The sequence below is a fragment of the Staurois parvus genome, unplaced genomic scaffold (assembly GCF_062004578.1).
Source record: "Staurois parvus isolate SC_StPar_1 unplaced genomic scaffold, SC_StPar_1.0 ptg000011l, whole genome shotgun sequence".
NCBI lineage: Eukaryota > Metazoa > Chordata > Amphibia > Anura > Ranidae > Staurois > Staurois parvus.
This window is the reverse complement of record NW_028317807.1, coordinates 3,912,202-3,925,011: the sequence shown is the minus strand read 5'-3', so window position 1 is coordinate 3,925,011 and position 12,810 is coordinate 3,912,202. Positions and strand designations below refer to the sequence as shown.

General features: G+C 40.3%; 1 protein-coding gene across 1 annotated transcript in view; it reads right to left on the bottom strand.

Moving 5' to 3' along the window:
- Positions 1 to 12,810, bottom strand: part of LOC149473719 (aldehyde oxidase 1-like) — a 148,591-nt gene that overhangs the window by 106,696 nt on the left and 29,085 nt on the right. The window contains exons 4-6 of the mRNA XM_089670217.1: positions 8,998 to 9,106; positions 8,229 to 8,355; positions 2,836 to 2,897 (exon numbers count right to left, since the gene is read on the bottom strand). Coding sequence (XP_089526343.1) covers positions 2,836 to 2,897; positions 8,229 to 8,355; positions 8,998 to 9,106 — 298 coding nt within the window. The remainder of the gene's footprint in view (positions 1 to 2,835; positions 2,898 to 8,228; positions 8,356 to 8,997; positions 9,107 to 12,810) is intronic.

Sequence of the window (12,810 nt, the reverse complement as noted above, 5' to 3'; positions counted from 1 at the left end):
GTTGGCTCAGCCTTTCAATGTGCCGCTGAGAGACAGCCAGCTGCTCCAGTGAGCTGGATGGGGCAGAGTAGAAGGCCTCATGCACACAGGATGGTTTCAAAAGGGTCTTAAATGCTTAGGTGCGTTTAGAAGTGTCAAGCACTTGAGCAGTAAATTCATTTAGCTGACCAGAATAATTTATTCTGGCCATTGAAATGAAAGCTCAAGCGCTAACACGCGTTTAGACGCATCAAGCGATTTTCTGCTAAAACATTGCTGCTCATGGATGCACAGGTCCTGGGGTTTTTTTCCTACTGGTATATTTTGTGTGCATAGGGCCGTTTGGAAACCGAAATAAAAAATGCTCGACACTCCTAAAAGTGGCTGCAAAATTGCCCTGCGTGCAATCTTTGCCGAAAGCAAAGATTGATAGTTCCTGCTCTGTTTCGGACCAAGAACTGAGATTCAGTGGTCATGTGATTACGCTGTTCTAAGTGCTGCTATTAGCCCCCCCCCCCCATGTAAATGTACAAAAACCAGCCTAGTGCAAGGAGTAACAGTGAGCCCAAACCATTTAAAAAAAATAATAAATAAATAAAATCTATATTTACTGGACTATTCTTTTGCCAGTTTGAAACTAAAACAGACCAGTCTTTAAAAAGTGGTCCTTAAGGCAGAATGTTTTTTACCTTAATGCATTAGGGTTTAAAAAAAAACCCACACACCTTCTGCATGCAACCCCCCCCACCTCCCAGGGGCAGGGTTGAGTCACGCTCTGTGTCAATGGACACACACAGCTAGCTCAGGAGCAAGCACACACACATTTGAGTAGGTGGCTTGCTATGGGGGCACTCGGCGGGGAAGGGGGAGGCAGACCAGCGGGTAACCCAAAAAGTGGAGGGTTGGGGCTGGTCTGTGCAAAACTATTGCACAGAGCAGGCAAGTATGACATGTTTGTAAAAAAAATATATATACACACACACACACACACACACCTTTAACCACCTTCCGCCCGCCCTATAGTGATGGGCGCAAGGTGGTTCTCTCGTTCTGATAGGAGGTCATATGACGTCCTACCATTCTCACTGCGCATGCACGGCTCAGGGAGCGCGCAGCGCGGCGATAGCCGGTCCGCTGTGTCGCTTGGACACAGCGGATCACGAAAAGAGCCGAAGATGTCGGCTCGGTCATGTGATCAGCTGTGTCCAATCACAGCTGATCACATGTAAACACGGAAATGCCGGTTATCGGCATCTCTCTCCTCTCGAGCTGACAGCTCGAGAGGAGAGCCGGTAATCGGCTTTCCGCGGAGGGGACATGTACTGATCATCAGGGCACTGATGATCAGTGTGGCCCCAGAAGTGCCACCTGTCAGTGCTCCTCAGTGCCACGTGCCAGTGCCCATCAGTGCCACATCAATGCCACATATCAATGCATACCAGTGCACATCAATGCCAGATATCAATGCCCATCTGAGCTGCCTTTTAATGTCACCCATCAGTGCCACCTACCAGTGCCTCCTCATCAGTACCACCTATCAGTGCCCATCACTGCAGCCTCATTAGCGCACATCAGTGAAGGAGAAAAATCACTTATTTACAAAATTGTATAACAAAAACTGAGAAAAAAGTTTTTTCCCAAATTTTCAGTGATTTTTGGTTTGTTTAAGAAAAAATAAAAATCCCAGAGGTGATTAAATACCACCAAAAGAAAGCTCTGTCTCAAAAAAAATGATAAAAATTTCATATGGGTACAATGTTGCATGACCGCACAATTGTCATTCAAAGTGTGACAGTGCTGAAAGCTGGAAATTGGCCTGGGCAGGAAGGGGGTATAAGTGCCCTGTAGGCTAGTGGTTAAAATCACTTTAAATCGCTTCCTGACTGCCCTATAGCAGAAATATTGCTACAGGGAGTCACGGGTGCACAAAATCATTATATATATGTGATTTCACATTTTCGGGTAGGTGGCGCGTGTGCCCTACCCGCGCCGGCATTTGCGGCTATCACCAGGTGATTAATCGCCGGCTCCCAATGATTTCTGAGGATCACCAACGGGGAGGACTGTTTTGTTTACGAACAGGTCTCCTCCCTGTTAGCTCGGGCACACTGCTCTGGATGGCTGTGCACATCACAGCCATCCAGAGCACTGTGTTACAGTAAAACACCAACACACCGCCCCCCAGTAAAACACTCCCAGCACATAGTTACCCTTTGATCGCCCCTCGTGTTAACCCCTTCCTGCCCAGTTCCACTAGTACAGTGTCAGTGCTTTTTTTCTAGCACTGATCTCTGTATTGGTGTCACTGGGAAAGTCGTTGATTGCCACCATTACTAGTAAAAATAAAAAATCCCAGTATATATACACCATTTGTAAATGCTATAACTTTCATGTAAACCAATTAATTTACACGTACTGGGATTTTTTTCAGCAAAGACATGTCGCAGAGTACATTTTGGCATAAATTTATGACAAAATTTGATATGTTAAATTTTTTTTACTGGCCATGTTTAATAGCAAAAAGTCAAATATATTGTTTCTCTCAAAATTGTCGGTCTATTTTTTTTTTATAGCGCAAAAAATAAACACCGCGATCAAATACCGCCAAAAGAAAGCTCAATTTGTGGGAAAAAATGGGTGTAAATTTAATTTGGATTCAGAGTTGCATGACCGTGCAATTGTCAGTTAAAGTAATGCAGTGCTGGAACGCAAAAAAAATGGCCTGGTCAGGAAGCGGGGTAAATCCTCAGGAGGGCAAGTGGTTAAGCACAAAACGCTTAATTTAAATTGCCAAATCTTAATATTAAGCCATTCCTAACCTATAAGATCACATTTATTTTCATACGAAATACAGACCTTCTCAAAAGTTCTGAAAGCATCTAAAATTGGTCGGTAGCCTGTACATCTACAAAGGTTTCCTAGTACAAAATATGAAAAAGTATAAAGTCAATTTATTGGAAAAACAATACCGAAATTAAAACATGATGACCCATTGACAGTCTATTTTCCTTTCAGTTCAATGGAAAAAGTAAAGTAAACATGGCTACGTAATTTAACTTATTGTGCATATTAGCAGCAGTATTTGATCCTGTAAATCTTTTCAAACGTATATACTTTTTTTTCCAAACTATGAAGGAGCGTTTTGCTAGGTATACCATATACAAAGAAAGATTGTGCAGCGCTCATTAAACCAAATGATCATATAAGTATGAAATAAATCCAGAATAAAATGAAAGTTGTCATAAGATTATCAAAGTGCTTCAGAAATAAATAGTCCATAGTGAAAGTGAACAAATTAATTAATGTCCATAAATCAGTGACACTGAGTGAAGATCTGCGTTCAAGTGGTCATAAATAACATTCCATGTGCCAATATAATATAATATTCAGTGATATGCCAGGGATATGTTAAAATACGCACTCACCAGATGCGCATTTTAAATACACATATGTGTATAGTATGTTCAGCCCGAGGTCCGCTTTAAAAGGTAGAACGGATGATGTAACCTGGAAAGGAATCTCCCTCCTCTGGATCCTGAGCTGCTCTGCAGCCGTCCGCCACACTGGGCTCTGAATTATTTAGCTTGATGTGGAGCCAAAAAGTAGTAGTGTAGTATTTCAGGTATTTATTAGGTAAATAAATATGTAGCCATCCATGTGGGTAATACAGGTTAAAAGTAGTATAACATAAGCTGTATGGGAACACAATGACCACCCAAAAAGCAAGATGGCCACCGGACTTTCATGAGGCTCCGGCGACGTGACATCACGGTGTACGGCTCTTCCTTGACGCGTTTCGTGCCACGCACTTCATCAAAAGGGGTGTGCCTGTCCTTTGATATAATTTTTTTTTGCTGTGCTAAATCACCATCTCTTCATTAAGGCTATTGACATCAAGATTAAAGTGGAACTTCACCCAAAAGCGGAAGTTCAGCTTGTCTGCATCCTCCTCTCCACTGCCACATTTGGCACTTTATGGGGGGGGTACCTGGTTTTTACAGGTACCCGCTCCCACTCAGATGCGCAGCTGTGATTTGAGCCAGAAAATTTGTCACCCCTCCTTCCCCCGCAGCCTTCTGGGACACATCACAGGTCAAAGAAGACTGTGACCCATGCAAAAAGCTCAGTGCACATACACAGCAGGAAACCGGTTTCACTGCCAGTTTCCCTTACTGAAGTTGCTGACCCTTGCACTCAAAGCCGTTTGAAGAATCGGCTCAGGTGAGAACATTGCTGTACAGGTAAGTGACCTTATGTTAAAAGTCAGCAGCTACAGTATTTGTATAGAACAGGGGTCTCCAAACTTTCTAAACATAGGGCCAGTTTACTGTCCATCAGACTTTCGGGGGGCCGGACTGTGGCCAATGGGAGTAGAAATTGTCCCAGCATCAGTGGAAGTAAACAACGCATCTTTGCTATTAGAGGGAAGAATAGCTCCCCTTCATTGGTGTAAATGGGAGGAATAGTAGTGCTCAATTGTTGGTTTCAGTGGGAGGAATAGTGTCCCATCATTGGTAGCAGTTTGAGGAATAGTTTCCTATTGTTGGTGTCATGGGGGGAAATAGTGTCCCCATCATTGGTGTTCGTAGCAGGAATGGTGCCCCATCATTGTTGTTAGTAGCAGGAATGGTGTCCAATTGTTGGTGTCAGTGTGAGGAATAGTGCCTCATTGTTGACATCAGTAGTAGTAATTCTGTCTCATTGTTGGTGGGAGGAAAGGAATAGTGTCTTGTATCAGTGGGAAAAAAAGTGCCCGAGGGTCGAATAAAAAGGCAAGCAAACACCTCTGGCCCCCAAACTGAAGTTTGGAAACCGGTCTAGAGCAGGGGGATGTATTGATCTCTAGAGCAGGGGAAGGTTTCAGGGAACTGGCCTTCAGAGCCTCTCAACTCGAAATTTGACCTCCCTCTGCCTAACAGCACAGGCTGCTATACAGCCTCTAACAATTGAACACTAGCTCCCCCTAACTATCTAAGAGGGCACTACACATGGACTGTAGAGTTCTGCCAAAAGACAGCAGTGTTTTCTTGGTACAAGTAGTGTCATCCTTGGAATGTGGTTAGGGCCCCAAGTCATCATTTAGAGTCAATCTTCTTTAGAGATTGTAGGAGCCCCTTAGGATATTTGTTTACAGTCTCAGATCTCCTTGTACAGATATATTCCTAAAATCTATGGTGGAAGGTGTGCAGAGTGGGAAGTTGAAGACAGACCTTGTGGTTTAATGTGTTACATTTTTGTATACAGTCCAGCTTTGCAAGTTCCTTCCAAGTATTTTTTGTTCAGTATACAGGATTTTCATATTTGTTTATCATGCAAGTGGCATATAGAATAATGGAAATAAATGTGCAGAGATTGCGAATATCAGCAAACCAAAACAAGCGCATAGGTACACTTGCATATTATACAGTGAGGCTTAGAGACCAAAGTAGTAGAGAATCTTTGGTCAATAAAATTTTACCTGTGTTCACTTTGAAAAGCCAGTCATGTGAAAATGAAATAAACAGGAATTTGTTTTTCACATGACTGGCTAATTAAAAGGCCAACACAACTCCAATTTATTGAGCAAAGATTCTCAGTCTGTTTCATAAATAAGCCTCACTGCTTTGCCAAATTACACCCTTAACCAATTCCAAGTTGATAATAAATCCTAAATGCAATTTTAAGGTTCTTTTAAAAGTACCACACTTCCAATTTAACAGCACAGATGTTACAAGCAAAATTTAGAGAAACATTCCTGAAATATTTTGTTCACAGTTTCCCTTAATGGCAGTAAATACATTGTATTGGGTTAGCAATGGACATTTTGCTCAGAGTTTGGAACGGACTTTCTAACAAGCAGATATTTTCTAGGTTGTTTAGGCTAGTCAATGGGCATTTAGAATTTTTAAAGAAATTTCCAATTAAATAGCATTTGTAAAAAAGTAACACATTTGATCAAGTGGAAGAAATAGTAAACCACCCACACACTACTTGGGAAAAAAAACAAAAAAGATTCCTTAAACATGGAGCAAATAGTCTCCAAAAGAAGCCAACAATCATTTTGAATATGTTACAAAGTTCAGCAGATTTGACTGGAGCAAAAATGTTATCCAAATCAAAAAGCTCTGCAGTATATAGACTTGTGTGTGGGAACCTGAAGCAGAGAGACTGCAGGAATACCCGGGTCAGTCTTTAAAAAAAAGTATAAAAAAAAAAAAAATCCTACACCTTGGGTGATAGGTTGTCTTAGCACGAACATGCTCTTAAAACATCATGTTATAACATTAGAGTAGCTAAAAAAAACAAACAAAAAAAAAATGCATTTCAGGGCAGACTTCAATTAAGGTAATAAACCTGATTGGACTCAAAATAGGGCTTTACTGTGTAAATCTATGTTAGGAAGTAATTGCCAATTCATACATGTAAGATGGGGGAGTGAAAACATAATAACTGGCTTTTTTTGTTTAAGTGCAAAACCATAACAATTTGTGCTCTTTAGTATGGAGCTCTTGCTATTGGTGCATTTGTTGTTGTGTAACATGCTGGAAACTCACTGGAGGGCAGCTACATCTGCTGAGAGCAGCCTAACCTGAAGCAGTGCACTCTTGGCACAAGAGAAGTTGCAGGAATTTGGCTGGGTTAGAACATGCAAGCTCACACTGCACCTATATCGCAAAAGAGTTTTAAAAAGGCCAAAGCCTCTTTTGATAGTGTCAGGACATATTGTACTTCTTGTACCTCCACCTACTAGGTTTCCTGTTGTAACTATCTCGACTGGACCTTAAGAAGGCTTTTCTTATTCTCAAATTTGACCTTCTCTCAAACGGTTGCCAAAGTTGGCTCTTCTATTGTGGGAAATCTATGCCGGCCAGGTTTTGACCTTAGTTTGTGGTTTTGATCCATGGTTCAAAAACGGTTCTGTTTTCATTAACCAATCTGTTACACAGCCATCCAGAACAGTGTGCCCGAGCTGACAGGGAGGAAAACTTAAGTAAGCAAAACAGTTCTCCTCCCCATTGGAGAGCCTTGGTAATCACCGGGCACCGGCGAGTAATCTCCAGCCGGGACCCGGTGATTAACAGCCATAGCCACAAATGGCGGCACAGGTAGGGCCTTGGGGAGAGCTATAAAATACTTGTGCACATCCCTGGTGCCACCCCTGTGCACTGTTGATAAGCGGTGCAGCAGCACTTGGTACAGGGAGTTGGACCCCCCTGACCCCTTCACTTATCTATGCCCCTGCCATGGATACAGGTTTATAAGTGAAATGAGTTGCCAAGTTAAAAGTTGCAGTTTACAACAAATTTAAAATCAAGCCATAGACATATTATGATCTGCAGGGTGGGGATTTTTTGTTTTACACAATGCATTTAATTGATGGTGTTTGAACAGGTAAACCAGTATCAAATCATTTCCACAGTTTCCGATATCCACTGAAGACCTGCATCTATTACAAAGCTCAAGATGATAGAAATACAGTTCTCAAAGATCAGCAGGAGGAGCATAAATAAAAAATCCACACATTGAGTAATAATTTATTTTACTATACTGGAACTGTAAGAGCTTATAGTGAAGGGAAAAATGTTCACAGCCTTTCAAAATGTGTGTTTTTTTTTTTAATCCATTGTATATTTAAATGAAATGCAATGGACAACTCATGTTACTAAAGGAAGGGCTAAAAGAGTCACCATAAAAATGAATCTTGTAATGGTATAATCTGGTAATTCATGAGATGCTATATTTTTTTTATCAGGTCTCCAATATGTTGTAGCAATCCCCAAATTGTGGAAATATCAATTGGTTAAGAATGGCAGATGTTATCGTAATGTAAAATGAAGGCAGGGTTGTCAGCCAGTATCAGTAAAAATCAGTAGTTTGGATGTAGCTGTTCAGTTTTCTACCAACTGTTCTTGGTACAAGTTTGTGTGCTTTGTGAAAGCAACTCTGAAGCAAAATTACAGGAAAAAAAAAAAACAAAAAACTTAAAGTAAATCGCACATTACATGTAAACAAACTTAGATTAAGGATTTTCTCGACTGTCCAAATACATAAAAGGAAGAAGATTTCATGATTTACAATGAAGTCTTAAAAGTACCCCTCTTATGCACATATACAATATTTTAACAGAGGAGTGCGAGTGTGCCCCTCTAATATATTACAGAAAACAAAAAAACCCCACACACATTCTGTTGCTGTGGAAAATCTTCAAAATAGCAACCAAAACAGGGAAATGTCAGTAAATCTATTGAATGAAAGGTCGGAGTACCTACCAGACATGCTGGCCAAAATATCTTCAATGCTGGGCTCTGGATTATTTCTCAGTAATGTGTACATGGACATCACCATACCAGGGCTACAAAACCCACACTGGGAGCCATGGGCTTTTGCCAACCTCTCCTAAAAAGGTGGACAGAACATTCAGCTGGATCATCATTTCCAAGAGTGTAGTTTTGCTAGCTAGTCCTGTAAACTAACTGCAACCCCCCCCCCCCAAAAAAAAAAAAAAACCCACACACAAAACACCTAACTGTAGACTGGACAAACTCCACCCCCACCCCTAATGTGAATCAAACACAAGGAGCACTTGCATTTCCTCACACCAGTAAAATTGTACTGCCTCTAGCTGCATTTAATATATTCGGTTGACTTACTAGAAGGCAAAAAGGGTGTTGAAGTTGCACATTGCAAGTGAATTTGTCCCAGAGCTCAGTAGGCGTAGTGAAATTTAATTTGCAACGTGAAGAAAACCAATCTTAAAACCAAACTTAATTGACAGAGTAGAGATTCACCCCATTCACTAAGCGCTGTGGAATATTCTCTTGAAAAGTGAACAATCCATTTGCATTTAGTAAAATCAACCACTGGTCGATCCGAAAGAAAGTGGGAACGGGTACCTGTCAAAACCAGAAAATGCGCGTTCCCCCCCCCCAAAAAAAAATGTGCATCAAATATGTCTGAGGAAGAAGGAGTAGGACGAGGAGGAGTGGAACTTAACTTTTGGGTGAGGCAACATACCCCAATAGTAGCTATCGCTCTTACCTGGACTGGATGAAGCCTTGTAGTCGAATTGCCTATTCCTTCTATGGTAGTAACAGCCATCAAATGCAGGGAACAAATGGGCAGCAGACAGGCAGTAGCTGGATAGTGTCTAAAAATTTGTAAAGGACTGTAAAATATCTACGTTCACTGAAAAATATCAGTAATTTTAAGTATTAGGATGCAGCCTTAAAATAAAACATGAAACACATCCAAGATCGCCAGAAATCTGGGACCAATCACAGCCTTCAATAAAGCATGGTCTATAGGGATGATTAACAGGATGGAAAACCTAGGCATGTGATCAGAGCTAAGACAAGGGGGAGCAAGGGTGGCAGGAGGGGGGGGGGGGGCTGTCCTAGGCACTGTGGTATCATGTGGGGTGGGGGACACCATGAAGAGAGTAGCTGACAGGAGTAATGACAGCGGCATCTCTACTTTTTTCAAGTTAGTGCTGGATGAGACAAGATAAATCTGGAGAGTGAGAGAGCTGGAGGTGCGGGCTGTCATCCTCCTGCTACTGCAGCGCTCCTGGATCGGGAATGTACAGGGCTTGCTTACCCGCCCCCTCCCAGGATCCCAATGGACACTTGGGTATTCGTACTAGGAGGTGGGGAAATTTATGCTTAGAGGATAAGCATGCAGAGTAGTGCTCGATTTTATCGGAGGGGGGTTTTTGCTGACACAATGCTAGTACATCTTGGGAGGTGCAGTTTGGTATATTTGCCTTGGGCACTAGATGACCTTGTCATAACATTGTAAGCGATGAGCACGACCATTTGCATAGTCAAAGAATAGGCACTTCAACTTGCTCTACAGGTTTTGTTGGTACCTAGCACAAATATGAAGGGCATTCAAGTCAAAACGGGACTTTATATTTTACAGGTATAAAAAGATTCTAGTGTGGTGGTACTACACGCAGTAGTAGTCCTGTTATATTGTAAAGCGCTGCGCAAACTGTTGGTGCTATATCAATCCTGTATAATAATAGTAACTGGCAATTGTGTCCTATTACTTATAGAAGGAGCAGATGTCGCAGGCCAGTCCAGAGACTGCTAATCTAACGCACTACAGTGTTAGTGTGTGCATGGAACAGCATCTGTTGATAAAGTTTCCTGTGAATGAAGGCATAAAACCCGTGGATATCTACAGAAGACTTCAAGCACAGTATGGTGAGATGCTCAGCCCAATAAGACCTTTTAATGGTGTAAATGTTTCAAAGTGTGTCAGTCAGTGACGATCCAGACCATGATGGTTTCCAGCCCACAGCAGTCATTCCTGTGAATATTCAGTGCATGAAACACCTGATCCTGGATAATAAACACATAATCTGTCATGAAATTGCACACGAGACAAATATTTCTGTGGAAACTGAGCACAATGATGACGAAGTGAAGCAGGCTGTCCTAGGATGGTTCAAGCGTACTAACAAATCTTTCTATGCTAAAGCTCTCCAGGCATTAGTTGAACACTGGGATCAGTGTATAAATGTAGGAGGGGAGTATGTAGAAAAATAAATGCAGTTTCCACTCCTTGAAAATTCTTCTATTATATAAACTCAAAACAGATTTTTTTTTGTTTTGGTTTTTTTTCCCCAGCATATTGGTAGGTTTAAGCCACTAAAGAAGTTGGAGTGGAAATACATTTTTTTTTTACCATTATCACATCAGTCATTTAAGATTGTTTTCCCCTTTTTTGTTAGTTACATTTCTTTTCAAGATGTGTATGTACAGAAACAAGCTCTAAATCCTAAAAAAAAAAAAAAAAGTTGCACAATGGTAAAGCATGTAGTACACAAATAACAGGAGCACACCTGCTCATGAACACCTGCTCTTCTTCAAGAGATAAACATTCTGTCCACAATTACAATTATATACAGTACTATGCAGAGTAAAAGGAGAAACTTAGCTAGAGAACCATAATGCAAAAAAGTAGTGGATTGAGACTTAAAGCATAACTTAGCGCCCCACCAAAAGAAAACCTAATTTCATAGATATGGTAGCTGCATTAGTGTTTTTCTTCAGGCCAAGAACATTTTCACCAAGTACATTTACTTCTTGTTACCGGACCTGAAACCATAAAACAGTCATCTTATTTCATCGTATCTATGGCTTTCTATAGATACAGTGGAGGAGTGAGCATAGCCACTGAGGTACAGGAAGGGTATTTGACAATTACCAGGGGAGGAAAGAAAGAAAAAGAAAGAGAAAAGAAAGAAAAGAAAAAGAAAGAGAAAAGAAAGAAACAAAAAGAGTCAAATTTCTAAATCTCAAAATGGTTTTCAGTACTAGTAATTACTCTTGAATTTATTTTCCGGAGCTTTGCAGTTTTAAACCATCCCTATAAGATTATAATCAAAAACCTGTAGTTTTGCTTTTAATACATTGCAAATATATGTCTGATTGCCTTGGGCAAAGTGTAGGCTGGGTCTATGGAATGCTACTGTGAGTACAGAATGTTAACCTCTGCCAGTAGGATAAGAATATAGCACTATATTTTTGATGTTCTAGGCACAGTCTGGCCACTGTTTTATTGTAAATGCTCCCTTTAGTGGAACTTAGTTTAATTTCTCTACAGGCAGACAGGATCCATCAAGACCACACACACACACACACACCTTTGAGCTGTCAGATTGGGAAACAAAAACAGACTAATTGACATTGTTAATTTCTTCGACTAAAATAAAAAACTAAAAAGATCCAGATGACTTAAATAAGAAACTAAAAATGGCATTTTAGTCAAATGAATAAGACTGAAACTAAATTAAACGTAAAAAAGAACACCATACCACTAAAAATAAGTAGAGGGCATCTACTGCTGAAAAAATAAATAAAAAAAGAAAGAAGGGCTGAGCTTCTCTCTTAATATTTAATGTTGGTAATATAGTCAGGGAATATGTGCAATGGCATTGCAGCCAATAGATTTTACAGTTTTTTTGCTTTATATTTTAAAGTTGCACTTCTGCTTGTCAAGAAGCAATATTTTTGTTTGTTTATGAAACTTTGTTTTATTTATAAAAGGTGTTGTATATCACAATGGCTGTGTCTGTAGAGCATGTTCAAGCCTTAATCCCATAAATAACAGCATGTTATTAGATTTTTACTCCAGGCGAATATACTGTAATGAGTTTGACAGTTCTAGAGAAATGCTTAAATAATGCATTACAATTTAACTAAACCCATTAGATTTTAGTCAGCCAAAATGTACTGGAGATTTTCGCCAAACTAAAATACAACTAAACAATTTAGATGACTACAATACGACTAAAACTAAAATGGCATTTTAGTCACAAGACTATGACAAACTAAAATTGAAAGTTGATGTCAAAATTAACACCGCTAGTTTATTTTGACACAGTGAAAATATGAATAAGGGGAGCATGTGTTCATCAATTATGAAGTTATTTTTTTTTATTTTTTTTAATTTGGAGCATTTACGGTAGAAAACACTCAATCTTTTCACTCCGGTAACCTATGGTTTATAGACAGAGTTTAATCAAAGCATTAGTGAAGCCAATGTTATAAATTGTTACTTTAAAACCGATTTTATGATGATACAAAGCTAGAAGGAACATCTTTTAGGCGTTGACTTGCAGCCCATGGCCCCAACGTCACGTCCACTAGGCTATATCCAACGCGTTTCGTCACTTGAGGTCTTCAAGGGGCGGAGTGGATATCAGATGTCTACTCATACAATATATACCCATTCTGCATACGAGATCAGCTGCAGTCGATCAGCACATCAATCTTATACCAAACTACAGCTCAATCTCTGCAGCAAATAGGAATGTGTGGCGATGCATACAACAACAAATTA